The sequence below is a fragment of the Malaclemys terrapin genome, chromosome 1 (genome assembly GCF_027887155.1).
Source record: "Malaclemys terrapin pileata isolate rMalTer1 chromosome 1, rMalTer1.hap1, whole genome shotgun sequence".
Lineage (NCBI taxonomy): Eukaryota > Metazoa > Chordata > Testudines > Emydidae > Malaclemys > Malaclemys terrapin.
In genome coordinates this window covers 93,026,296-93,053,986 of record NC_071505.1, presented here as the reverse complement: position 1 = coordinate 93,053,986, position 27,691 = coordinate 93,026,296, and the positions used below count along the sequence as shown (strand labels likewise).

At 47.6% G+C, this 27,691-nt stretch overlaps 1 protein-coding gene and 1 long non-coding RNA gene across 3 annotated transcripts in view; one reads left to right on the top strand and one right to left on the bottom strand.

Annotated features, from left to right (window-relative positions):
- Positions 1-1,761: 1,761 nt before the first annotated feature.
- Positions 1,762-25,843, bottom strand: PDGFB (platelet derived growth factor subunit B). Of its 2 annotated transcripts, none has more exons than XM_054031333.1 (7): positions 24,803-25,843; positions 12,150-12,246; positions 9,099-9,179; positions 7,886-8,091; positions 5,942-6,083; positions 5,348-5,515; positions 1,762-4,157 (listed from the first exon to the last, which is right to left on the bottom strand). In XM_054031333.1, exons 1-6 carry the CDS (start codon positions 24,890-24,892, stop codon positions 5,379-5,381), a joined length of 753 nt encoding a protein of 250 aa, XP_053887308.1. In that variant the 5' UTR covers positions 24,893-25,843; the 3' UTR covers positions 1,762-4,157; positions 5,348-5,378. The 2 variants fall into 2 exon arrangements, with proteins under 2 accessions (XP_053887308.1, XP_053887315.1); XM_054031340.1 differs by having other exon boundaries at positions 5,352-5,515.
- Positions 23,639-27,691, top strand: part of LOC128838888 (uncharacterized) — a 29,025-nt gene continuing 24,972 nt past the window's right edge. Inside the window, exon 1 of the long non-coding RNA XR_008445307.1 lies at positions 23,639-24,218. This is a non-coding gene — a long non-coding RNA (uncharacterized LOC128838888). The remainder of the gene's footprint in view (positions 24,219-27,691) is intronic.

Here is a 27,691-nt window from a genome sequence, read left to right as displayed (position 1 = left end):
CCATTCAGCTACTACTGAAGTACAGTTTCGTATAGGAGGCGTGTAGTAATTGTCCTGAACCTTTAATGAACAGTGCCCGAATAAGAGACGATCCTTGGACCACTGGAATCCGGGCCCTGTATGTGGAGGTAGCCTCTGGATTGAGGACTATATAGAACATTGAGCTCTTTGGATCTGCCACCGAGGGGGTGGAACGAGGAGCTCCCAATTGGGTCTATATACCTCAGTGCTGAATATAATGGTTGTTGCTTGGCTCCCTCTACCAGAGCAGTGGTTCTCAAACTGCAGGTCGTGGCATGTCAGGCACTGGGTCGCAGCAGCTCTGGTCAGCACCGCCGACCGGGCCATTAAAAGTCCCGTCGGCAGTGCTGCCCGGCTAAGGCAGGCTAGTCCCTACCTGTTCTGACGCTGCGCTGCACCCCGGAAGCAGCCAGCAGCAGGTCCGGCTCCTAGGCAGGGGGCCACGGGGCTCTGTGCATTGGTTCCCAGCCAATGGGAGCTGGGGGAGGGTGGTGCCTGCGGGCGAGAGCCATGCAGAGCCACTTGCCCGTCTCCGCCTAGGAGCCAGACCTGCTGCTGGCTGCTTCCGGGGCGCAGCGCGGTCTGCGGTGCGAGGATAGGCAGGAAGCCTGCCTTAGTACCCCTGCTGCGCCGCTGACTGGGAGCTGCCCGAGGTAAGCCCGCACACCAAGCCCCTGCACCAGCTCTGAGCATCCCCCAAACCCAGAGCCCCTTTCTGCACCCGAAACCCCTCATCCTTGGCCCCATCCCAGAGCCTGTACCCCCAGCCCAGAGCTCTGTGGTTAGACTGTAAGAAGAAGGCCGTTAAACTGTGGTGTTCCTGTGCTACATTTAGTCAGAAACCACAACAGGCAACACGAGTATTTTAGGAAGGAAAGGGAAGGATAACTTCTCTAAACTGCCAGGAAGATTGTGGAGTAGCAGGGTGCAATTGTACACAAGTTGTTGCAAGAGAATTTTGAATGCTGCTTCTCCAAGACTCTGAATTATTCTTTTAGTTAGTAAGACAATGTGGAACAGTTGTTTCACTAACTCAAACAGAGCAGGAGACTCAGGGAACGGAGAAATGGGGGGGGGGGGTGATTCGCCAGTTCAGAGGGACATTCCAACAGTTCTCTGTGGAACAGCCCAGATTGAGGCGGCTGTTTGTACCCACATGTGTGTTAACTGCACGGTAGCGTGGGGCAGCGCTCTGCACATGGGTGCCAGAATGTGCAACCCCTCCCTTACCCAGTGGAAGGGGAAACACATTGGCCTTCTGAACCCTTATGAGAGAAGAGCTGTAGATGTCTAGACGATGACTAAGGGGGGAATATGTCAACTGTTTAGGAGCCTATGAAGAATGTAAACACCAGAGGAAGAGGAACTGTTTTGAGTTGTTCAAAGGAGTAGAACCTGGAATAATGGGATGAAAGTGAGCAATGGGGAAGTCTGGGCATCAGAAAACATTGCTAAAGGTGAGACCTATTAGAATGAGAAATCCCAAGTGCTTGAGTCATTGAAAACTAGACTGGACAAAATAAAGAGGAATACACAGTAGGGAAAAATCCAGCCCTGGCTGGTGGCTGGGGTGGACTAGAAAAGCTAATGTGAATGTTCAGTCTCTAGTTACTGCTTTTATAATCTCAGTTAAAGTGTCCCAGAAATGAAAGTGTAGAAGCTGGGATTCTCTCTCTGAACTCTGATCATTTTTTGCTTTTTTAGTTTTGCATACAGAAGAAACTTAACACTTTGTTGAGAGTTTTGGTTTTTGTTTGTTTGTTTTGTATTGTTTTTTTACAACTTTAAATACAGTACTGAGTATAAATTAATCTTACATTAAAATAAAAAAAGCAAAAAAACTCACCAACTTTACAAACCACAGGAAGGAGATTTTGGAGCAGGAAAACAAAGTGTCTTAAGACTTGAGAAGTTGTGGGGTGGGGTGAATGGAGCAGAGTGCAAGAGGCAGAGAAGGATGTTGGCCGCAGAGCAAGCAAGGAGCTCTGGGTTTGAGGTGCGGGGAGATCTAAGCCCGTCTGATGAACAGCACTCCCCATCCCGCTGCATCATCACCTTTCTTCTGCTGCTAGTTTCCCCGTGGTATTTCTGCCTGCACTTTGGTGGATGGGTCCTTTGCCAACAGGGCACAAATATGAAGGCGAAATTACCTCCAGCCTACTCCTTGTTTCCTCTGTCCCAATGTGTATGCTGTACTGAGTGACCATGAGAGGGGTTATTCCCCTTGGAGAGGATACTGCATATTTTCCCCTTCTTCTGCCTCATTCTCCCAGGAGAGGGAGCTATCATAGTAAAGAAAATGGAATAAGGAGAGGCAGCTGGGAAAGGAAAGTTGTAGCTCTAACTTGTAAGCTCTTTGGGGCTGGGACAGGTTTTTTGTTGTGTGTTTATACAGTGCTCAGCACATTGGGTCCATGACTGGGTCTCCTCATGCAATTCATATGATAAATAACAATGTCCTTAATAATTGCGTGTGGGGTGTGTACAGGTGGTCCCTATCTGAAGAGTCATTTGTCCTCCGCCACCTAGACGTCTGAGGCTCTCTAAGATGTCTGTGGAGGTCGGGACACCAGTCAGCAATGCTCTTTCACCAAAGGGGATTGTTTCTGTTTTTAATCACTGTTGTGAAGTAGAGGTTTACTTTCTCCCCTTGCCCTCACCCCAGACCCCTTCAACTGCCCAAGAAATTCCTTGGATCTATAGCTTTTGAAACTGAAAAGGGCTTTAATGTAAGTTAAGGAAATCCTCGTGTGTGTGTTTGAGAGAGAAAAATGGGGGAGGAAAATGGGAGAGCCAGGGAGGTAGAGATGGGGAGAGCAACTGAGAATGTGATATGAGAAACATCCATGAAAGGGTTATTCTGCTCTCAGATATTCCTGGATAATATTATCCTGCCCTCAGGATCACTGGTCAGCCAATTACAGTTTGTTCTGATGAAGTAATGTTTCTAAGCCTGTATTTCGTTGGTTGATTGTGTTGTCCCTCTGTATCCTGCAGGGGAATTGTGAGCAGGGGGAAAGAGTGTGAGGGACATTGCTCCGTGCACCCCATTCTGCACCCCCCACACACTGGGTAAAGCCGTGGAAAGTTTGCTTTTCTTCTAGCCCACCTGAGCTGATGCACAAACATGCCTGCAGATTCCTCCCACCATGGAACAAATCCATTTTAAAACCAGAGATATATATACATACAAGTGAATTAAACAGTAACCCAAGTCCTAGACTGGAAAGTCGAACCCTCTACAGCCATGTGCAAAGACAGCATCCTTTGTCAGGGGGCCGGGAGAGGGGAGAATGATTCTGCCAGCTGTCCACTCCTTCCCACTGCCCCAAAAGTCTTCCAGTCTGCACCAGGGGTGGATGAGATAAATGCATTTTGCTTTCATTTTTTCTGTTCCCCGAGATGTTGTACATTTTAGTGGTTTTTAAAATAATATATATACACACACATAAAAAAAATCTGTCCAGACGGGACAATAAAAGTCCTTAGTGCATTTTCCGTCATTGGTTTCCTCTCTTAATCTGAGGTCTGCCTGCTTTAAAACATGTCCATCACAATCATTGATCTCAGCCAGGGTCTCCCACCCTCACCAAGAAGAAGAGGGGAAAGGAAGAAAATTGCTCCCATTCCCCCTCCCCTTTTTTGCCCCTCAAAGGAAAATTGACCCATTTTTCTTTTTCCCATTTGCCGTTCTAGTCTCTGCAGTAGGAAAGGCATCATCCAGTTCCAGTTACATGTGGTTTGGGGAGGGGTTTCTAAATTTTTTTTCTCTTTTTTGGAAAACTTTAAAATATTGTTAATAAATGAAGAGAGGGAAATCGAGGCAGAAGGTCCGGTCATGGAAAGGGAAGCACCATTTGCCGTCTGACTCAGGCATCGAGACAGACCGACAGAGAGGAAGAGTTATCACTCTGAGGACCCCATAGGGGCAATACAGCAAATACAGTAAAACCTGCCAAGAGCGACCACTCATGGTAGTTAGCAAAAGTGGTGACTTGTAAGAGGTGGTCTCTCTTCCGAGGTTGGCACACCAGAGAGTGGTTGTGTTCTGTGGCCTCTGGAAGTAGTTGCTCGTGACAGGTGGTTTCTCTTCAGAGGTGATCTGTAAGGCAGGTTTTACTGCATATTAAATAAACCTAAAAGTGAAACAAACACAGACACTGAATTAGAATAAGAACCCATCTCGCTCTACTATTCCCCTTCCTTCTCTCTTTCTTCTATGATAATGTTTTCTTTGAAGTACCACATTAATAGCCCTGGAGACCAAGCCACTGAAGTCTTCTATTTATCTCCAGGACAGACCAAGCCAAGCTTGGCACAGGAACAAAAATAGCAGCACATCACCTTTGCATTTGGATTCTTGCACTGGTCAGGGACCAGAGGAGTATTTTTTGGTTAAAATGGCAGAACACGAAACCCAGAGCAGCCCTAGTGCTAAAGATGGAATTAGAAGACTCCTGGCTCCCAAGTTTCTGTGCTCAGACCACAGTTCTCTCTGTCTCAAAAGGCCTAGCCTATTGAGAACCTAAGACCCGATTCTCCTTTAACTCATACTGACTTTACACCAGTGAAATTCCATTGGAGTCCATGGAGTTAGTCCTGATTTACATCACTGTATGTGAGAGAAGAGTCAGGCCCCTAGAACTGAAAGGCTCCAGATTTAATTCGAGACTCCAGTTCTCCTTTTGCTTTTTTAAACCTTTGTTATGTTCTCAGACTTCCTGTTAGGACAGCGAGACTCATCAAAGTGCTTCCACCATTTTAACCAAAAAACTAAAAAAAGCAATCCCACAATAGAGAATACAAAATGGACATTAATTCTCCATTTCCAGTGGAAACTCAATTCATGAAGGAAGATCAGAGCGAGCTCCACATAATAGACAAATAATATGGTCTCCAGTGGTTTTTAGATATAGAGGGGATAGGCTTGTTGTTCAGCTTTAAGGGAGGTTGTAGAGTAGGGCTCAGTGGCAAAGTGGGAATAATGCATAAATCTTTCACCTCTGCAAGAATGAGTTCAAGTGTGATAAATCATAAGTGGGATGAATTTGGTGAGTACCAGCCTAGTCCTGTTACTTCATTAGATCACACAATTCGGCACTATTGAGCATCTTGGCCCTACATTGGAATAACAAGAGCTGCAGAACTGAGATACCTGGGCAGAAGTGTGTGTGAGGCCCAGGGCTGAAATAGCAGCAGGTGCTGTGGGTAGCAGTTGAGGTGCATGGGCAGCGCTTGTGTGTGGGAAGGGAATTCCCCATGACTAGAAGAGCAGACTGGCTCACTTCCCAAAGTGCCCCCCTCCTGTGGCAGTTGGTGCTATTACCTGCCTTGCACTCTGTCCCCGGCCAGCACCTCTATGCTGTGAGGATTTCTTTCAGCACTTTCTTATCGTGGACATGCTTGAACTTCCGATGTTTTCTCTTTCGTGCTGGCAGCTGGCGTGCTCGTTGTCTCACCGAAACAGGGGCTGCAGTGATTGATGGTGACTTACCTGCCAAAACAGAGACGGGAGTGTATCATGCCATGAGCAGCAGCTGAGACAGCTGGAAATACCACTCCCTCCCCACCATCTCTAGAACAAGAGAGCCGAAGACCCTGTTCTTCCTTCCCCTCCATTCTTCCTCACTTCATCTATTCTCCTCATTTCTCCACTCTCCTTTTCCTCTCTGCTCTTTCCCTCTTCCCCATTCCATACTTTCCTCTCTCTGTCTTTCTCACCCTCTTCTCCTCCTCCATTTTCCCCATTTTTTCCCCTCTCTCACAAGCAGCATTCTAGGCAAAACCTTCAGCCGCTGGAAATCAGTAAAGCTCCCTGGACTTCACCGGCGCTGTGCTGATTCACAGCAGCTGAGGCTCTGTCCCTCTGTCTCATCTTGCAGCATTTCCCTCTCTCTTCCCCTAGTACCAGCAGCCTTACCTCTGTGTTCACGTGAACCTGGCCGACTGCGACTGGAGGGCTGAGACGACAGTGCCTCACATCGACACTCCAGGTGATCCTCCAAGGGCACAATGGCTTTTTTAAAGTTTGGCTTCTTCTGAACAAATTCTATCTTGTTTACCTGTTGGGCGAGAATAAAAGCAAACCCATCTAAAATATAAATACAGCTACAACTCCCACTACATCAACATGAATACTACCTTTATTTCTCTATTGCCCTTCTTCCCAAAGGGTCCAAAAGCACTTTAAAATCCACAGATCAAATCCAGACCTGGTACAGTTTGGTGCATCTTTCACTGATTTCAGTGGAGTAGCACATAGCCAGGCAGGTCTGACTTTGACTTTGTACATAGAGAATCACTTCACCCACTCCTGACTTACAGCTGCTTCTTGCATGAAACATGAACAGTGCCCAAAAACATTACACAACTGAGAAAAGAAATACAGAACAATGCTGGGTCTGATAGATTTGACAGAGGAAGTTTTGGGGGTAGGAAGAATGTAATTAACTGAATTGAGATATTGGAGTTAAAACCCTTACTGTTGCAAAAAACAACATGGCAGAGAGGAGAAATTCAGACCTAATGCAAACAAGCGCGACTCTACTAACTTCAGTGGAGCCATGTCTGAATTTGTCTCATTATTTTTGATGACTAACAGTGGTAAGGGGCTCTCGTCTCATGTGAAAGGCAGCATGTCTGGCAACACAATGCTCCCAAGGACCATTCTGCAGCCCTTGCATCACTGATTCAGGATACATGTACAATGCAGCTGAGGGGTGTAATTTCCAGCTCAAGCAGATGTACACACGCTAGCTATGATTGAGCTCGTGCACTAAAAAGAGCCAGAGTACATACCTAGGCTCTTGGATGGGATTGTACTTGAGCAGCTATCCCGAGCTGCTGCAGCCGTGCTATTATTTTGAGTACTAGTTCAATCAGAGCTAGGGGCTGTACGTCTACCTGCACTGGGACTTACACCTCCCAGTGGCAGTGTAGCCGTACTCTCAGAGGGAAGAGCACCTCTTACTAGATCTCCAGCAGCACATCCTACAGTCTCTGCGTTTGCGTTGGTGGTTTCCCATTCAAATACTGACCAGGCCTGACCTAGTTTAGCTTATCTAACAAAACCACATTCCCTGCGGAGGTCTGCAGGCTATAAATACTATCACTGCTTTGAGTCTGGAACTGAAATGCTCCCAATGCACTGGCCCTGGCAACATCACTCAACCAGTGATCAAACCTACTGGCTGTTTATCTTTCCTTGAAAGCCCCACTCCACACGCTTCAGACCACACGCTGCTCACTAGACAAACATTTCCAACCACACAATACAGAGACCTCAGAGAAGCCATTTCCGGGTCATTTTTCCTGGCTGACTTTTGCCCTGACCTTTGCTTTTTCCACAAAAACAACTCCCATTTCTCCCCCTCTCTCTTTTTTCTCCCTCATTCAGAGTGGCTTTTCTGAGAAAGGAATTTCCTGATAAAGCAGACTGTGTGAGTGTGCAGACACACACATACACACCGGCCTGCCCAAGGCCTGAGGGAATCTCTCACAGGTCAGGCAGAAGATTTGCGGGGGAGGATTATATTTTTAAATGAGCTGTCTGGGAGGAAGCTTGGAGATCACTATTAACTGATGAGCTAGCATGATCAGAGCAAGAGGTCAGCTATCAGGTGTCTGTTTACAGCCGGGCTAGGCAGGAAGATCACAGAGGGGCAAGGAGAGGAGGAGGGGATGCTGTCTCAGTGCACGTGTTTGGGCTGAGATGCATTGTCAGGGTGGTGATGGAGAGGCCAGCACGGTTAGCCCCTCACTTGTATGACCACAGGCAATCCCCCCAGTTGGTTTGTGTTTTTACTGGAGGGGCCATGAGAAAAGGAAGCAAGGGGGACGGAGAGGATAGAGGATTCTTGTGTACCTGGACATGCCGCACGCGGACCAGCGTGGGGCGACACTGCACATTGCGGTTGTTGCAGCATCCGGAGCACCGCTGCACCTCCACACATGGCGGCCACACCACAAAATTGGCATTGGTGGAATCTACCATGCTCCGGGAGATTTCAAAGACCTCCGTCCGTGTCTTGCATTCTGCGAGTACTGCTGGCTCAGCATCTACCACTGCAGCTAGAGGGACCCAAGAGAAAAATGATGAAATAGGCTTCACAGGCTACTCCCAGAAACCTGATGCAAACCCACTATGTTATCTGACAAAGGCTCACACTCTCCTGGAGCTACAGAAATATATTCTTTCCCCATCCTACACCCATTCAATGCCGTTCACTGTCTCCTTCAAAGGGCCAAGAATCCTGATGGTACATAATAAATAATGATAACTACAGCTAACATCTTGGGCCGGAAAGGACAGGGGCTAGTCAGTGCCGCTATGTAATGAGATAGCGTGATTTGCTGCAGAATGATGTCTCCTGCTTCCGAATACCAGCTCCTCCACTTCAGGTGCTGAACACTTGGCCTCTACAACACTTTCAGGCCCTACTGGAGCAAGAGGATGGGACTAGGAATCAAAAAGTGCAAATAACAATCGCTAGGGCACCAGGCCTGGTCCATTATCATTCTGCTCTGTTGAATTATTTCAGCTAATTTCAGTACTTAACAATTAATAGCAGTCTCTACGTTTGCTGAGGGCAGTATCACACTTGGCAGAAACACAGAGTTAGTTACTGACTGTCACAAGACGTGTCTACAATAGCATATCTAGAGCTTGTTTTCCAGCACTGGTACGAGCTATGAAGTGAATGCTAATGCAGACAGGGCTCAGGCATTGCCAGCACCAAGTCCGAAGCCCCAGCCAGAGGAGGGCATCAGGACACAGTGCTGGAAATGCCTGCACCCTGCTGTCTGTACTACCCTTGGTGCTGGGGCAGTTACAGCAATGCTGAAAGAAGGAGACTACATTTGGTAGCATAGAGGCAGAGACAGACTCTCTAACACAAACACACTTACATGGCTAAATGCACATGCGCAGAGTGACACACACTTAAACATGCACACCTACATTCATACACTCATGGTGGACACAGATGCAGACTGTACAGACCCATGTATCTGTATAGCTAATCTCTCACTTACACTGAAACTCCTGCACAGAAGTTAGGTCTGAGTCTATCACTCACCTAGACTTCGTCTCCCTCGAGGCAAGTTTTGACCAGGATGGGCTCGCGTTGAGTTCAGATCCAAATTGGAGCCATCCTCTTCTGCAAGAGAAGGACAGAGCCAAATAAGACAATGAGGTAAAAAAGTGAGGCAATGGTGTGGGAATCAAGTGACAGAGGAGGCAGCATTTGGGTGATTCATCGGTCTCGTTACTGCACTAGCATGTCCCGTCCAGAGTTTTAGGTTCAAGTCCCAACTCAGGTCACAAGTGCAATGAGTGTGGGGAGATTCTACGTTTGTTCACCTCATCACACTGCTCCATTCACAGTAACCGGCATATCTTGTTAAAGAGAGGCCCAGGGCTGGACTTGCAGAAGATACTCTAGGGCAAGAGTGAGATGCACTTTAGCAGAGCTATTTGGAATGTACATGGAGTAGCAGAGGGACTTGCAAGTCAAGATTCAGGTGAATCAGCTGAGTGGGAGTGGAGAGCAAGGAGCAAGGCTGGATTAGCAGAAGGTGCTGCAGGTGAAAACTGAGGTGCAGTGGTAGAGTTGTGTGTTTGTCCTAGGACTGGAATAACAAAGGGTGCTACAGAGCAGGACTGAGGGGCACTGGCAGAGCTGAGTGGAGGACCCAGGACTGGAATAGCAGTGGGGCGGGAGGTCAGGATGCAGGTGCATTAGATGAGGTGGCGGTGGGGTACTTGCGTTCGCGCTCATTTGAGGTAGTCAACTTTTTTGGCAGGAGAATAGAAAAATGAGTTCAAAATAACTCTTCCCCTCTACTACTGTCAGTTAAAACTCAGTTACTGGGGGTGGTTGGGGGGGAAGGAAGGACGACTGTTAGCAGTCAGCCCAATTCCCAGTACCCCATCCCACTGCTTTCCCATAGGAAGTGCTGAACAGAGAACTTCTCATAGTCTCCCTGGGTTGCTCTAGTAAGTGGCCCCTCCTGAGCCCCAGACTAGAGCAGTGTTCAGAGACAGCTCCTACCCAGCGGCAGCTCTTTCCTTCTGTGGCCTGGTGTAGCTGCAGTGGGAGGCAGAATGGACATCAGCCTCCAGGGAGTTATTGTATTAAAGTGAATTCAGGACTGGGACAAGGCGCTGGACTGAAGATCTCTGTTTATCAGGCACAACAGCAGAGCAAGCATCTCACACCTATCACGCCCCATAATGCACTTCACCCGTGCCCTGGGGATGGCCACTTTTTAAGGGTGAGAGGGGCATTTGGTCTCTGTTCAGACCACACGTGAACAAGTCATCATCAGTGGATATTGTGATGTGAACACCTGGCTGCCGGCCTGCGGTGACAGCACCAAGCTGATTTCACATAGGCCAGCGAACAGTAATGACATGCAGTCACTAACTACTTGAGGGCAAATTGGAATCTGTAACTTGGGTATGAAAGCGTTCAGTCCCATATGTGATCCCCTGTGTCATCCAGTATTTCCTAATCTGGGTTTAGCGTGGAACCAATGACCTGGGCTTGAAAGGCTCCATAGCCCATTCCCAAACCCCTGGTCTCCCAAGAGAATCCTGTTTAATTTCTTAAGCATATGAGTGGTTAGTCACTGGAACAGAAATGTATCCCTTACGTAAGCTATAGGACATGACAGACTGCACACATCTTCTCTGTCTCTCCCTCTCCCCCCTTCCCCATCTTGCATTCTCTGGAATTTTATCAGGCCAGGGTGGGGGTTGCCTTTTGCATAAAGGTTAAGTTGATGAGAAAAAAAGAGCAACACTGTTGACTTGAAACAAATCTTCTATTGAAAACCGAGGTCCCCCTCCTCCTCCCCTTCTTCTTGATAGGCCGTTGCTGCTGCTGCTGACGGGTGGGGACCCAGGCTTGCAAAAGGCAGTGTTGCTAATTTTGGAAGCTGCCCCATTGTGTGGCTCATGGACTCAGAAGAAGAACTTGGGGGGGGGGGACCTCGTCGCCTCTTTTTAAGGAAAACAATAGCAGCCCACAGCTGGTTCTCTCCCCCCTTCCCCGTCCCCTCCCAGGCCATTTTGAAAGGGAGCGGGAATGCTTTTGAGAACGTGCCAGTGGTCCGACTGGCATAGGAAACAAAAGCAGGAAATTCTGTTCCCCCGTAGATAGTGTCTCGGCAAGGATTACAAAGCTACAAACAGACAAAACACAAGAGAGAAGGCGAGGGGGGTGGAGGGGGACGGGCGGGAGCAGAGGTTAGAATAGAATGGAATTCACTCTGAAGAGACCGTTTATAAATAAATTCCTGATCCAGCCTGGCGACCGTGACACGTGGTCTCATTCCCACACGTGCCAATCCCTCCACACTTTGCTCCCTGGGCTGCTGCTGCTGCTCTGTGACTTCAGTCCTGGCCAGGTGTTCCCAAGCACTGCAAACTCTGAGCTATTACCCACAGAAAATGACAAAGCAATTCCAACCCCCCCACCAGCTTAGTCAGCCTGACACAATCCCACGTCCTTCTTCCTTTTTCTATCATCTCATAGAAGGGTCTACCTGGGAACCAGTCCACCCACCTGCCTGTGCCCCTCCCTATCTATTCTACTTGGGGACCAGCTCTCTCATCCCCCCTTCCCCTGCACATATTCTCACCTGCTCCTAGATGAGTGCTATCAGCTCACCTGGCTCACTCCCAACCACCCACTTGTCTGTCTTTTTGTCATCCCATGGATCAGTCTATTCATCCACTTGTGCATCTCCTCAAAGCCCACTTCATTCATTCACCTGTGTGCCTTTGCATCAGCCCATGAGCTAGTTCACTCACCCACTTGTGCACCTCTTAATCTACTCATGTTCCACTCCAACCACCTCTCTGGGCATCTCCTAGCTCAGAAGCTTGCTTGGGTTTTTCTCAAGCTCCTCATTCCATGCACCAGGCTATTTAAATCTCCCCAGTACCCAGCCCTATTGTAACTGAGTTTTGCAGTATAGCTTGATAGACTGGCACCTAGAGACTAACATGTTTCTATATTTAGAGTGATAAGCCTTGCCAGTGTACCTGCTGGAAAAAGAAAGGTACTCCCACCATGAGATTTAAGGAAGGAAGAGGAGTGTTTGGTGTAGAGGAGATTTACCTACGGAGTCTATCTGCAGGGCACGCTGGAGGTCACTCCTGGAGCGCACCGAGCTGTCACTCATTATCTTGTAAATGTCTTCTGGGATGGGGTCCCCCTACCAGACAATAACAAAGTAGGAAACAAGTGTTACACAGGTATTGAATGCCAATCCTGCACAAACAGCTCCAATTATGGTGAGGAAGGGGAAGGTGGCAGTGAGAGGGAGAGGCAGGGAACCAGCCAAACGGAGAGAGGAAAGCTGCCATGAACATGTGGGATGGGAAATCTGAGAGGAGGGAAGTGAGAGAATCTCTGCCTCTCACAAAGTGGGCTGCGGAATGAAGTCTGAGAATTGCTGAGCAATAGCATTACACGCTGAGGAACCTTAAATACTTTGCCAACAGTCAGGGAAGTTTCATTATAAAGGGATACAGTACCAGAGTAGTTTTAAAAATATTAGGGAAAACATTCCCAATATTTCCCTCTGCTATGAAACTCACTCACATGATCTATCAGATGTTCTGCGGGCTTTGTTTGTTTTTAAATCCCATTGGCCAATTATGTGCCCATTTGGGCACTGTTAAAAAAAAGGAGTGGAAAGGGAGACTGACTCCTCTTTCAGAGACCAATTTGCTACTCCTGTTTGATCCAGCAGCAAAGTCACAAACTCTGCACTATGACATCACAATTATTTCCATGGTGTTGGGCTGTGATGTCATAACAATTGGATTTCAATGTCATAAACCTTGAATGCTGACATTACAAACCCCAGGTTACAGGTCAAATTCAGAACTGGTGTAAGTGAGTGCAATTCCATTGAGCTCAGTGAAATCTCAGCCACTTACACCAACTCTGAATTGGTCCCTGTGACTGCCCTGCAGGAGTACAGAGTAGAGGCATGGGAAAGCAAGTACTTATTAAAACACATTTCCAGAATAATAGGAACAGAAACAGAGAAAAGTATTACCCAACTGTTTGGTTAGCTCCATGCTCTCTTTATTCTGGAGTACTCATGTGTGAAAAGTTGGCCTTTCAGCTGCTTGCCTAATTGGGTTCCTGTGCAGTGGGTGGTAGCTGAGCCCCTGCCCGGTGTCCCTCAGTGGGCTGCCCCGTTGTAACTGAGAGGAGAATTTGGCCCCATGTGTTTATGAAATGTAGCTTTTTTTAATGTTTTATGATTATTAGTGAGATGCATGTACCTGGGCTCTGGTGAATACTCTCTTACCGAGGTTATTCTTTGCTCAACTGCTTTCGGGGTGTAACATTTCATTTCAGTTTAGTGCTGGGGAAAAGTGCCAGATTGATGACTCTAGAGACAATGAATCCTCTGTTTATCCACAGAGCAGGTACCACACAGGCAATGGCAATGCACGTTTCACCCCACATGCTGTTCCCCCTTCCCTGTTACCAATGGGCCTCAGATCTGATCTTTAGGGACCATTTTTAGGGATGAGAAGAGAAGTGCAGTTTCCCAGCCCACTAAATCCTTGGACTCTCTGCTTAGGCTGCCAATAAGGGAGCCAGCTAATGCCAGTTTTCATGGTGTTTTTTGTGATATAGGCGTCTTCTCACAAGACACACAGCTGAGAGGCCATAAACTCATGTCATTCAGGGGCCACCAAACAGCTGTCATATGATGATGACTTCTGATAATTACCAAGCTGGATCTGGGTTGGAACTAGGGTGACCATCTTTTCAAAAGGCAAAAGCAGGACACATGCATGAGCTCTGCCCCCCTCTTTGGCCCCATCCCTGTCCCTCTTCTTCCCCTGAGCCCCCACCCCCTGATCCTCCTCTTCACCCCTGCCCCCTGGTAAGAAGCTGGAACCAGGCAGTGGTAAGAGCTGCCTAAGGAGCTTGGGCCACTGTGAGGAGCCCCAGACCCTGCACATGCCCTCGGTGGGGTACGAGGTTGCCCGAGAGCAGTCTCCAGCCCATGCCCCTGTCCCCTGCGGCACGCTGCCCAGGGCAGGTGGAGGGTCTGGGTATTCCCCACAGTGGCTGGGGCTCCCTGGGCAGCTCTTACCATGGGCCGACTCCAGCTTCTGGCCTGGCCAGGGGGCAAGGCCTCAGGGGGAAGAGGAGGAGCAGGGGGAGGGGCCTTGTGGTGAGGGAGGGCCAAGGCCCACCTCAGCCCCTCCCCCCCCCCCCCCCCCCCCACCATGAAGAGGCTGGTGCTGCCTCCAAGCCTTGGGCAGGTGCAGAGTGGCGCTGCAGGGAATCCAGGACAAATGCTGTCCCGGAGTCATTCAACCCACAACCAGAACTTGAACTCTGCATTTCAGGACTGCAATTCAGGACAGGTGGTCACCCTAGTTGGAACCAGTGAGCTAGAAGTGAAAGGCTCTGTATTCCTCCTGTATGGTACTATTTTTGTATCACACACACTGGAGTGTATATTAGAAAATGGATTGTTTGAGTCCAGGTATTTGTAATCTGAGATCAGAATTGATTTTTAATGTTTTCACCTGTCAAGAAGTGCATCTGTGGATGAACGTTGCACTGTACAGATGACTCTGGTCCTTCCTGATACTTAATACATGTAGGAAATTAGACTTTATTTTAAACTCTGGCACTTGTTGGGGTCAGCAGGCAGGTGCTACATGACTGCATGACTTTGGTGGAATTAGTGGGAAGAGGAGAGATGCGACCTTGCTAGCTAGGAGGAGGAGGAGAGAAAACTGGAGGAGCATTTATGGATCAGTGCTCTGCAGAGGGACTGCAAAAGCAGGCCCACTCACTGGGGACCGGATTACAGGAATTAGCTCCACTCCCTGATCACAGAAGGAATTTTAGGTGCCAAGTTTTTCTTGTCGCAGATGCTATCAGTTTGACTAAAGCATGTCAGCACGCCCAGGCTGTAGGCCTCATTATTCTCTACCTGTATCTCTGAAGCAGCTCTGGCAGTGGGGACTGCATGCCTGGGCTGTGAGGTTTCTTACTTTCTTCCCAGTCACAAAGCCAAGTCTGAGAGGGACCTGTGAGAGACTATGCCTGGTTGTGAGGTTTGTTATTCTCTCCCCACCTCTCTGAGTTGGGTCTGTGCGAGGGGAATGCTCACCTAAGATGTCCTAGCATCCCCATGTCACAGAGCCTGGGCTGAGGAAGTTCTGTGAGTAGTTTCAGAGTAGCAGCCGTGTTAGTAGTCTATATCCGCAAAAAGAACAGGAGTACTTGTGGCACCTTAGAGACTAACAAATGCTCTAATAAATTTGTTAGTCTCTAAGGTGCCACAAGTACTCCTGTTCTTTCTGTGAGTAGGAAACTGCACACCCAAGTTACGGAGGGACCCTTAGAAGCTAAGAAGGGAAGACACACAATCAGGGCCGCCCAGAGGATTCAGGGGGCCTGGGGCAAAGCGGGGGAGCGGACATAATATAAGGCGCCACCCGCTGCAGCGCTTGTACTCACTGGGTGGCGCTCTGAGTCTTCGGCAGCGGGTCCTTCACTGGCTCTGGGTCTTCCGTGGCACTGAAGGACCCCCCGCCGCCGAAGTGCCGCCAAAGTCCCAGAGCGAGGTGAAGGACACCCCCCCGCCGCAAAAGTGCTGCTGAAGACCCAGAGCACCGCCGGGTGAGTAAAAATTTAAAAGGCGCCTCTAGCCAGGAAAGGGATTCTTGGCCAGGGCTCGCGGGGCCCCTGTGGAGCCCGGGGCCTGGGGCAAATTGCCCCACTTGCGCCCCCCCCACCCCCGGCCCTGCACACAATGCAGCAATTACCAGCAAACACATCCACCTGATTCTGCGATATGGCTGGGAGAAGGGTGGAATGGCAGTGGGGGGTGGAGTCTCCCCATGGGCCAACCAGAGCAGCTAGGGATTTTCCTGCAATTGCAGCAAGGGGGGGGAGGTTGGGGGGGTTATTAGTCTAGAGCAGGTTAATGATCTCCTTTTAACTCTGTGGTAGATCAAAGAAGTCTCTTGTCTTGATGGAGTCCTGGCTGGCTGTCAAGTGCCTGAGGCCTGGCCTTGTGCTGCTGCATGACCCTGGAATTCCTACCCCAGTGATTTTGTTCCTCTCTCTGCTCCCACCCTGAGTTCCTCGCTTCCCCATGTTCTGTACTTGCATGCACAGCCATCACGGTAGAGCAGGGGTCGGCAACCTTTCAGAAGTGGTGTGCCGAGTCTTCATTTTATTCACTCTAATTTAAGGTTTCGTGTGCCAGTAATACATTTTAACGTTTTTAGAAGGTCTCTTTCTATAAGTCTATAAAATATAACTAAACCATTGTTGTATGTAAAGTAAGTAAGGTTTTAAAATTTTTTAAGAAGCTTCATTTAAAATTAAATTAAAATGCAGAGGCCCCCGGACCGGTGGCCAGGATGTGGACAGTGTGAGTGCCACTGAAAATCAGCTGGCGTGCCTACCCCTGCGCTAGAGACTTGCAGGCAGACACACTGACGGACGCATACACGCAAGCATGCTTCTTTGTTTGTTTAACATTGTCAAATTATTTTGGTGCTCATGAAAGCAAAGGATGTACAGTGCTGGGCAGGTGCTGTGCAAGCCAGTGGGGTCTCCTCAGTGGTGGCTTTGCCTGCCCTATGTTGAGGCAGAACAGTGTGATCTTTATGTGCTGGTAAGTTCTAAGCACGTCTCTATTATGTGTCAGATTTTCTTCCCTACTTTCAGATGTCAGCAGCCTTGGCTGATGCAAAACGAATCCACGTGCAGCTCTGCTAATGTTCTACGTATAGCTCAGTCCTGTCCTACAGTCCCCTCTGTTATTTCAGTCTGAGACCCCCTCAAAGCTCTGCTCATGCCCCTCAGTCCTCACCGGGAGCCCATATCTATTTCAGTCCTTGGCCCTCTGCTATGGTAAGATTTGAACCCCAAGATGCCAAGGGTGAAACCCAAATGCATTAACTCACTGTGACTCTCTCCCTCCCCTGCACTTGTAGACATGTACACGGAGTAGGGCAATCTAGCATGGAGCCAACCCATGTTGGGTGGGGAGGGAAGAGGGAATGCTGCAGAGGCCAGTTCACTGCTTTGGGGTTAGAAATATGTATGCCGGGCTGTGTGGAAAACTCAGGTTAGATTCCAGGTCCTATTCCCTGCGCCGTCAGGAGCTGGGAGTGCTGAAAAGTGTGATCAGTCTCTGCAAGGGCAGTGAATGGAGCATGCACTGCCATTCTGCAGTGATCCCTATGGCTATTCATGGGCTCCAACAGATTGTAGCTCATTCCTCCTCATTTAATAGCACAGCAAATGCATGGCCCCGAGGGAGCAAAGATTGTGAAACTGAGAGGAAGGGATTGAGAAAGACCCTTGGGGCTTGGAGAAAGAAATTCCTCACCTCCTTTTTAGGCTGTGATTCTGCACATCCGGGTAGTGCCACATAAATGGCAGTGGAGAGAGAATGGAAGGGGAGACCCTCTGATTTGGGGGAGGAAAATGCAGAAAGGCGCTGAGCTCTCTGCTCTTCTCCCTGGGGAAGGGGGTAGGTTATGAAACTCCCCAGCCACCTCATTGCTGATCAGAACAGAGGGTTCACAATGCCAGGGATGGGTTAATAGCCACTGTGTCATTATACCATGGTCGGTGCATGAAGGATGAAGAGAGCAAGGTACGAAGAGAAGAAGTTTCTCTTTACCTTAAACTCAGATTGGGGATGGTGAGGGGAGACACTGTGACATTCCTCAGCGTGGAGTAAGACGGGCGAGTCCCAGCAGAGCCTGGCAAGAGACTCATTCTGACTTAACCCCAGGGGCTGCTGGTTCCTTGGCTGGGCAGATGCATTTAACCCTTCCAGTGCCACACCCAGCTATGGGTAACCTCTTAGGAATCCTTCCACCCATCTCCCAGGGACCAATTCTGCTCTCTCACAAGTCAGGGAAAACCCCTTCATCTCTCCCAGAATCCATTCCATGTGGGCACAGAAATACTGTTTAGGTTCGGCTCCCTAAAACATTCCATTCAATCTTTGCTAACTTGATTCCAGTGACACAGTCTTGCCCTCTGTGTTCTAACCATCTACTAGTACCAATCTCACCCCCCATCCCCTGACATGAAGAGGAGGCATACAGTCCCCAGCCCCCAAGCAACAGCAGCCTCTGGGCAAAGTAATGGAAGAATTTGCTCATCAGCACAACATGTATAAATAGTGTCGGAAATACCGTAAGAGACAGAGTCATTCTCTCCTGGCCCACACATCAGCTGATGGGGAGAGATAGACCCACACTGATCGCCTTGTCGTTTCCCCGGGCTTACCCCAGACATGTGACCCATCCTGAAATTCACTGCCATGGTTGCACCATTTCACTCCTGCAAGAGCCTCACGTGTGCAGGACAGTATAAGAGGCTTACGCCATGACACCATGAAGATGTAAATTAGAGATGAACCAAAACTAGGACTGTTTAACAGCCCCACCCCATTCTTTGGGAGATGGATTCCAAAATGCGCAGGCCCAGCCAATGGAAATTTACAAAAACCAAAGCCACGCCTGGTTTAGCCCATCTCTCTAAAGGTTGCAAGGCAATTATTATGACCCACAGGGAAAATGCAAATAGGTTAGTATCCTTGCTTCCCAGCTGGCAAATACCTTCCCACTTTCACACTCCCCTTGGAAGGGCTCCCAGGCCTTAAAGATGGGTGTGATTGGAGAAGTGGAGGGACCAAAAGGACTCCACTTTACAGCTCAGATCTTTCCGAATCAGATGCAAACCCAGTGTTTCTAGTGACGCTCCCCCAGACATTGTGGAGAAAGATGTGAGTTCAGGATCAAGTAGTTCCTCCCTTTACAGGCAGTGAGGAATCATCGTGCATGCTGCTCTTACAGGGCCTGCCATTAAGCAGTCAGTTAGGGGTTTCAGGAGCTTCTGCAGGTTGGTGGAGAGGGGGACAGTGACAGTGAATGTGGGTTTGGGTAGGGAAACTCCATCAGGGCGCTGAGTGTGTCCTCTCAGGCAGGCGCCATCTTCAGCCTGGTGAGGGAGGTGAGAAATGCCATCACAGTCCCTCCAAAAAAAAACTACTGCTGGGGGCCAGCATTCCTGAGTTCTGACATCACCAGACAGTGTTAAAGCAGTGCCCAAACACTGTGTGTGTGTGCATGAACGCACCTCTCACAATGCACAGAAATAGGCACATTTATTTTTTTCCCTCCCTTCCAACATAGATGATGTTTCGTGTTTAGTGCGCGAGGCAGAAATATACTCGCCTGCTCAAACAAACACAACTGCTGGGCAGCCCACAGCACCAACTGCTTCCCTTTTGTGGTCTGGGTAAGAGAAGAGAAGAGAAGAGAGAGCCACGAGGAGTGAAGGATACCTCATACCCTTCTTTACCTCCATCCCCTCCCCTTTGCCCACACAGGGACAGACCAAAATGAGGAAGAGAGAGAGAGAAATGATTCAAAGCAGGAGGTGATGTTTTGGGGAGGAGCATTCTTATCTCCTGCCCATGTCTCAAGCCAGGATTCAACCCACTTGTTTGTCATCCTCCCACTGGGTACGTTGGGGTGTTATGTGGGGAAATATTAGGGGTCTTTTGCCCCCCTCACTCCTTTGTGGAGTCAGATGCTGATAAATGACAGTGCAGAGGCCTGAGGATCAGGGAGAGTCCCTTCCCCTCGACCACATCTCCCCTGGCAGGAAAAACAGCTCCAGGGTTGGAATGGAAAAGAGAGCTTGGTTTCCATTTGGGGAAATACAAAAGCTGCCCTCATCACATGTGTTCAATGGATCAAACTTGTCACCTGACCCCAGTTCCCATGGCGTGTTTTCTCCTAAGCAGTCTGGGGGGGGGGGAGAGGGGGATGGGCGATAGTTGAGGGGGTAATTGCATGGTGCATGTATGTGTGGATGTATGTATGCTCCAGGAATAAGATGACATGTTTGCATTAAGATGTCTCTATGGTACACGGATGGATATCTCTAACCTCATTTAATAGAACCAGCAAGATGTGCACATGCCTTAACTTGTTGTGTCTGGTCTGAATTCAGACTGTAGGCTTCTCAGGGCAGGGTCTGTGCCTTTACTTGTTTCTGCAAAGTGCCTTGCATACTTTGGGGGTGCTCAGAAATATAATAATAATAATAATGTATGTATGACGCGTGTGTTGCTGGCAACACGTGCATGTGTGTATTTACATGCAGATTTGCATAGGTGTGTATTTGTATGATGCATGCTTTGTTGGGGAGGGACTTGCATAGGGGACGGGGTGTTTAATGTATCCATGGTTGTGTGTCTTTGCATGAGGCTGTAAGGGAGGGGGAGGCACAATTTGGAGGGCTTATTTTGCCCCAGATCCTCAAGTGGCCCCCTCAAGGATTGAACTCACAACTGTTGGTTTAGCAGGCCAATGCTCAAACCACTGAGCTATCTAGCATAGTGACGGGGCAAACTCTGCCTTTTCAACCAAGACAGCTTTAGCCAGGTCTCTACTTCCCTTAGAGCTGCCCATTGATTCCAGTTCAGAGCTTTTGTGAGTTCAGACAGGGGAGAAAAGAATAACAGGTCTGTCTCATCTTACGCTGGGGTTAAGTTCCGCAGTCAGCGCCTAAAGCAAAAATCGCATATAGTCAAAATTACATTGAGTGTAATGGCTGGCGGAATCGCCCACACTACAGAAACAGTATTTAAATTTCAGAGTAGCAGCCGTGTTAGTCTGTATCCACAAAAAGAACAGGAGTACTTGTGGCACCTTAGAGACAAGAACAGGAGTACTTGTGGCACCTTAGAGAAAGATCGGGTGACCAGAGCGGTGCACAATATTCAAGGTGTGGGCGTACCATGGATTGATACAGGGGCATTATGATTCTTTCTGTCTTATTATCTATCCCTTTCCTAATGGTTCCTAACATTGTTAGCTTTTTTTGACTGCTACTGCATATTGAGCGGATGTTTTCAGAGAACTATCCATGACTCCAAAATCTCTTTCTTGGTTGGTAATAGCTAATTTAGACCCCATCATTTTTATGTATAATTGGGAATAGGTTTTTCCAATGTGTATTACTTTGCATTTATCAACACTGAATTTCATCTGCCATTTTGTTGCCCAGTCACCCAATTTTGTGAGACCTCTTTGTAACTCTTTGCAGTCTGCTTTGGACTTAACTTGAGTAATTTTGTATCATCTGCAAATTTTGCCACCTCATTGTTTACCCCTTTTTTTTCAGATCATTTATGAATATGTTGAACAGCAGTGGTCCCAGTACAGATCCTTGGGGAACCCCACTATACCTCTCTCCACTGTGAAAACTGACCATTTATTCCTACCCTTTGTTTCCTATCTTTTAACCAGTTATTGATCCATGAGAGACCCTTCCCTCTTATCTGATGACTGCCTATTTTGCTTAAGAGCCTTTGGTGAGGGACCTTATCAAAGGCTTTCTGAAAGTCCAAATACTATATCCACTGGATCACCTTTGTTCACATGTTTTTTGATCCCCTCAAAGAATTCTAATAGGTTGGTGAGGCATGATTTCCCTTTTACAAAAGCCAAGTTGACTCTTCCCCACCATATTGTGTTCATCTGATAATTCTGTTCCTTACTATAGTTTTGGCCAGTTTGCCTGGAACTGAAGTTAGGTTTATAGACCTGTAATTGCCAGGATCACCTCTGGAGCCTTTTTAAAAATTGGTGAGACCTTAAATATCTGCCAGTCATCTGTTACAGAGGCCAGTTTAAGCAATAGGTTACTACATACCACAGTTAGTAGCTATGCAATTTCATATTTTAGTTCCTTCAGAATTCTTCAGTGAATACCATCTGGTCCTGGTGACCTGTTAGTGTTTAATGTATCAACTTGTTCCAAAACCTCTTCTATTTACACCTCAATCTGGGACCATTCCTCAGATTCGTTACCTAAAAAAAATGGCTCAGATGTGAGAATCTCTCTCACATTCTCTGCAGTGAAGCCTGATGCAAAGAATTAATTTAGCTTCTCTGCAATGGCCTTGTCTTCTTTGAGTGCTCCTTTAGCACCTATATTGTCCAGTGGCCCCATTGATTGTTTGGTAGGCTTCCTGCTTCTGGTGTACTTACAAACTAAGAGCAATTTTTTTTAGTCTTTTGCTAGTTACTCTTCAAATTCTTTTTTTGCCTGCCTATACTTTCACACTTGACTTGCCAGAGTTAATGTTCCTTTCTATTTTTCTCAGTGGGATTTGACTTTAAATTATGTCTTTTTGTCTCTTAACTGCCTCTTTTACTCTGTTGTTGAGTCATGGTGACATTTTCTTGGTCCTCTTACTGTTGTTGTTTTAAACTGCACTTACAGTACCTGACAGAGGGGCTATGGGGATTAATTAGTTAAGGCTTGCCCAGTTCTTTAAAAAATGTAAAGTGCTATCTAGCTGCTAAGTATGATGGTTATTTCTTTCCCTCAGAGCTGTTCCAGATAGAGCTGTAGCAAGCCTGTGGAGGAGTTACCAGGAGTGTGATGTTGATTTACCCTCATTAAAAGGAAAGAAATAGTGGTGTGGTGCGAACTCCTGCAGTTTGGGAGGGAGAGAAGGTGGACAGAGTTTTGGGCCGAAATCCTGGAATGAATCTGTGCTGTTTTTTTCTCAGGATGATCATCACCCGTGGTGGGGAAGCCCTTCCTCCCTCCCTCTTGGTTGTATTTGGTTTGGCTCTGGGAAATGAGACTGGCAGGGTGAGTGACTGCAGCTGTAGAAAGGGTGGGGCCCGAAGTGCACCTGCCCCTCCCCCAAATAGGTGAGGCACGGGTGGGTGGAAGGAATAGGGGGGCGGGCGTCCCCCGCTGGCACCGCAAGGCAGGAGCGAGCGGAGGTGGGTGAAATCTGCATGACGACTCGCAGGAGCACGGAGAACAAAAGGAGAATTCTTTCCACCAGTTGGTGGTCAAAACAACCTGCCTTGGCTGCGTCCCAGCTTTCCATCTCTGCTAGGCTCACCTCCATGTTAACCCTCCCCTGCCTCTCTCCCTTTGCCACTCCCGCCGCCCTTTTGGTGTTTTCGGGGGGCTGTATTTTTTTCCATGTTGTGCCTGTTTATACTTGGCTGGGTCCTGCCCTGAGCTCTCTATGAATAACTCTATTGCACTTCTTCTTGCATCTGAAGAAGTGAGGTTCTTACCCACGAAAGCTTATGCTCCCAATACTAATGTTAGTCTTAAAGGTGCCACAGGACCCTCTGTAGCTTTCTATTGCAGAAGTACGAGTCCTCGTTACTCGTGCTGTTCCTGTCGCTCCCAGACTAAATTCTTTGCTGTTGCCAGCTCCCTGCAAGCTCCTCCAACTTGATTTCTTCAGTTTTTTTTTTTTTTTTTTTGGTAATTACTCTCACCTGCAGCTGTGCATTTCCAGCCACGCTGCTGCGGCTCTCCCGCCCTATGTCCTGACCCTCTAGAGATGCGCTCTTACTCATACGGACACACACCGCGCAGCATGCTGAGGGTCGGACCCAATGAAGTTACATTGGTGTAAGAGATCACAGAGTCCCAAGAGACGGGCACGCTGTGTCTGAAGAAATCTCGGGGGGGGGGGGGGGGGGGGTAAAACCAGGAAAGCAAAAGAGAGGACCTGGGTTCCTTTAAGAACCCCCCCACACACACACACACACACAAACCTCTCTGCAAATCGTTGCAATCTTCCCTTCCTCTTGGGTGTTTGTTCAGAACTGATGGGAGGATCCCTGCTGCAGCTCCCGGCCCAGAACAGCTGGGGAACACGCTGCTGCTGCAGCCAGCAACCAGGGCTAGAATTCAGCCGCAAGAACTCGGGGAGCTCCCCACTTCCACTCAGCCTGACCTCCCAGCGTGAGAGAGACCTAAATCTTGAACGACACCGGAGCGCTTTCATTCCGTCTGACTCCACTAGCATCGTGAGATGTACGCAAGCGCCTTCTTAAACTACTGGGGGCTCTCTCCTTCGGTCTAACCCCCCCCCCCCATTGCAACAGGTACCCCAGGCTCCCTCTTGAACTGCCAGACAGGCTCATCCCTGTTCAATTCCAGCAGAACCTAGCTTGAAGATCCCCACCCGGAGGTCTGAGATACCATTGGATTACATGTTTTCTCTGGGGAGTGGTGGGAGAAGGTGTTCCCCCTACGAACAGCTAGCCAGCAGGGCAAGGGCCAGCCATGGTGCGCTGCAGAAAGAGTTGCCTAAATAAGGTTTGTTTGTTTTAAAGAGCAAAACTCATAAATGCACGCGAGATTGAGAAGCTGCAACTGCTACATTTGGCCAGGATGGGTGGGGATGGAGAGTGCACCCCAGACATGGGTGTAGTTGGGGAGGGGGGGGGAGAGGGGAATTGCCCTCTCCCAAACTGCAAGCCTTGGGCAGGTGCAGAATTTGCTCCCCCTCTCCCCCCCGTGTGGCCCCATTCGCCTTGCTGAAATTGTTTCCCTCGCCCCCCCCAATATAGAGTCAAAACTGAACCCTTCTCCCCAACTCCCTTTTACCTGTCAGTTCAGCGGCTTAAATGTTGCTTGTTCAACAGTATTTATTTTCCCCTTATTCATTTTCTTGCCTTTTAAAAACAAATTTATTTACCATTATTTAATTTTAAATTTAAAATAAAGTATGATTAAAAAAAAACCCAAAATTTACAACTGTTCCCACAGATACAATGAAACTTGTCAGATAAACACCTATAAGGAGTTTTCTCACTCTGCTCTGTATACTTTATCCTGGGTCTAAAGTTCACCAGATATTGATTGTTCTCAGCTGTAAAATAAAATGGTTTGACACTCACCTCAGTACTGATGAGAGGCAGGTACCAGAGAGACATGAAGATCAATCTGAAATCCATACCGACTCTGAGCCCCAAAAGTTCCAGACACATTGAAGGACAGACTTTAAAAGAAATAATAAATTCCCACGCTTAGGCAAAGAGGTGAGAGAGGCAGGTTCTGTTTACAGTTTGGCTCCAGCCTTGCCTTCTGCACAGAGGGTTCTGCACTTCTTCATTTTCCCCTCCAAATTATTTTTTCTTGTTTCCCACAATCATGGAGTGGGGAAGAAAGGGTTAAAAAACAGAGACTATTTTTAAAAAAGTAAGTCTTGGTTACTTGTCTGCCCCTTTCTCTGCCTCATCAGCCAGCAGGAATATAGGAGAGGAGTATAAATAAACTAAAAAGGCAGTCCCCCCCCAAATGTATGCATCCAAAGTCTGTCTTCCCCCTCTCCGCAAGAAATCTTTCAGTATTTCCTTTTATCGGATGGTCCACACACTTATCTTTTTCCTTCTTAATTTTTGTTCTTTAAAAAAGACCCACACAAAAAGGTAAAAATGTTTTGCAATGTTTTCCAAAAAAAAACCCCAAAAAGTCTGAAACAAAGTTTTCCTAAATGTTTATACAAAATCAGAAAATAAATCTTCTTTCTTAATATTTTTTTTGTTGGTTTAATTTTTTTTAATAATGTTTTTCTTCCTCTGGCATGTTTTTAAAAAACAAAAAGTTGTTTTAAGTTGAATTTTTTTTCTCCTAAATTGTTTTCTGGTTTCAGTGTCTTTTCTTTCAAAATGTTGCTGGTAGTTTGGTTGTATGTGAGGTCTGATTTGTTTGGTTTGGTTTTGCAGACAGCTGAGCAAATGTCTTGGCTGGATTCTGTGTGTGTGTTGAGTCTTGATAAGTCTCAGCGGTGCTGCTGCTGCCTCTTATGCTCTCTTGCAACAAGAAAAAAGGTAAAATCAAGTGGGAGGAGAGAGAGTAGCAGGGAGAGAGCTGGTGGGTCTTTATTTTAGTCTGCAAGAAAGAGAATAAGGTGTCACCCTTTCAGCTGTTCTTTTAAAGGAGAAGAGAGGGGTGGAGACAGCTAGCAGCAACTCCTTTCTTGGCTGTATATCAAAGACAGAGGAAAAAAAAATCTAATAAGGCACTGACAATTCAATACTCACCAAACTAAAAAAGACCCTCACTAATAAACATAATTTATATTGGCGATGTCCCTACACTCACATAGAAGTAGGGAGAGAAATTCCTTCAGGACTGAGCGAGAGATAAGGAGAAGGACATTCCCAGCAGAGCAGTTGAGTTTTTTGGCCCTAGACTAAGACTTTCACTGTTGCAACTCATAGCATTTTTTCCCCTGCCCTGCCATCCTACTTGCTCTGGAGGGAGGTATCATTTTTAATATCTTCAATCTCTCTGTCTGCAGAAGAAAGCCAAAAAAATTCAAACATTGTTACAACAGAATTTGTGTTGCTCTTGGCACTAAAACGAATTTTGCTGCATGATTATCTCCACATGTAATAAACATCCGAAGGGAAATTAAGCAAGGAGGTATTTGCTGGGGGGAAGCAAGAGGGTTAGTTAACAGGTGAATTCAAGATAAAGTCATATCATGACTTCTCATAAACTCATGCCTTCTTGAAAACTCACATGTTCTCTTCACGAACAAAATGACACACTTAACAAAACACACACATACAAATCACACCTGCTTTCTCACACACTCATGTACCCACCCATGCTCTCTCCTACACACACACAGCCTTATACACTCACATACACAAACTGCATGCTCTTTCTCTAACACTCTCACTCTTGACATATGCACAACCATCTGCATACTCTATCGGAGTCACGCAATCAGAGATACTCACAGGCACTCTCTCACACTATCAACACAATTAGACACCCATAATCACATACTCATGCATCCTGACAGACACATCCACATGCTCTTCTCTCTCACATGCACAAACACACTCACACATTTGGAGCTAAGGTGCTTGCTCTTGTGATTTCTCTGCTAGAAAGAGAATTTCAGCTAAGCTTCATACCCCAGGGGTCCCAGGGCACGGTATGCAGCAGAGAGAGAGATCCTGATGGCACAGCGACAGCCTAAGCAAAGACCCCAGCCGTTCTCTGCTCAGCAATGGTATGAATGTAGCGGCAGCTATTAGAACCCCATTCACTGAGGGAAGAGACGCTGGTTAAGATGCTGGAGTTACTCTTCTAGAAGTGCCCTGTGATCTTTAACTTCTCCATGATGAGCAACCACAAGAGATGGGCAGAAGGGTGTCCAGTGTAATGTCTCCTCTGCAGTGTGAGGCCCCGGACATCACAACTTCTCCCAGCTTAGCTATTCATACCTAAAGGGCCTGACTTTGAGCTCATATTCTCTGGTGTAAATCAGGAACCTGTGGAGTACCTGACTGCAGAATCAGATTCTCCGTATCTATGTCTCCCATAACAACACAGTAATCTCCTCTGCTCCCTACTTCCAAAACAAATGTAACCTAACTCACAAAAGCATAATATTCACATAGAAAGGGTGGGCAAAGCTAAGTGCTCTGAGTTAGCAAGGTACATGGGCCACCTTCATCCTAAACCAGGAAGCAAGAGGCCAGATTCTCTGCTGGTGTAAAGTCACCAGAGCTATGCCAGTTTACACCAGCTGAGGATCCAACCCATGGCGCACAGGTGCAGGAGAAAAGGCTTGGGATGGAAGGGTGTTGAATCAGACCCGAGCCTAATTCCAGAACTGAAGCATGGGAAGGCAGTGTCTGATATACCCCTCTGGCATAGTGCCACCTCCCCAATATATCACAGATCTTAAAGGAGCTTTCTCTTAGATCTTTCAGTCCCTTTAGTCACACTCCCCACTAATACCATTAGTGTTACTGCTCCCTTCA

Excerpts from the sequence above, each read along its gene's own strand:
- PDGFB (XM_054031333.1), bottom strand. The coding sequence starts at position 24,892 with ATGTGTCTGGAACTTTTGGGGCTCAGAGTCGGTATGGATTTCAGATTG. Across the intron at positions 12,247-24,802 it reads TGCCTCTCATCAGTACTGAG|GGGGACCCCATCCCAGAAGA; the intron begins GTGAGTGTCAAA and ends ATTGTCTGGTAG. Across the intron at positions 8,092-9,098 it reads TCGAGGGAGACGAAGTCTAG|CTGCAGTGGTAGATGCTGAG; the intron begins GTGAGTGATAGA and ends GGGTCCCTCTAG.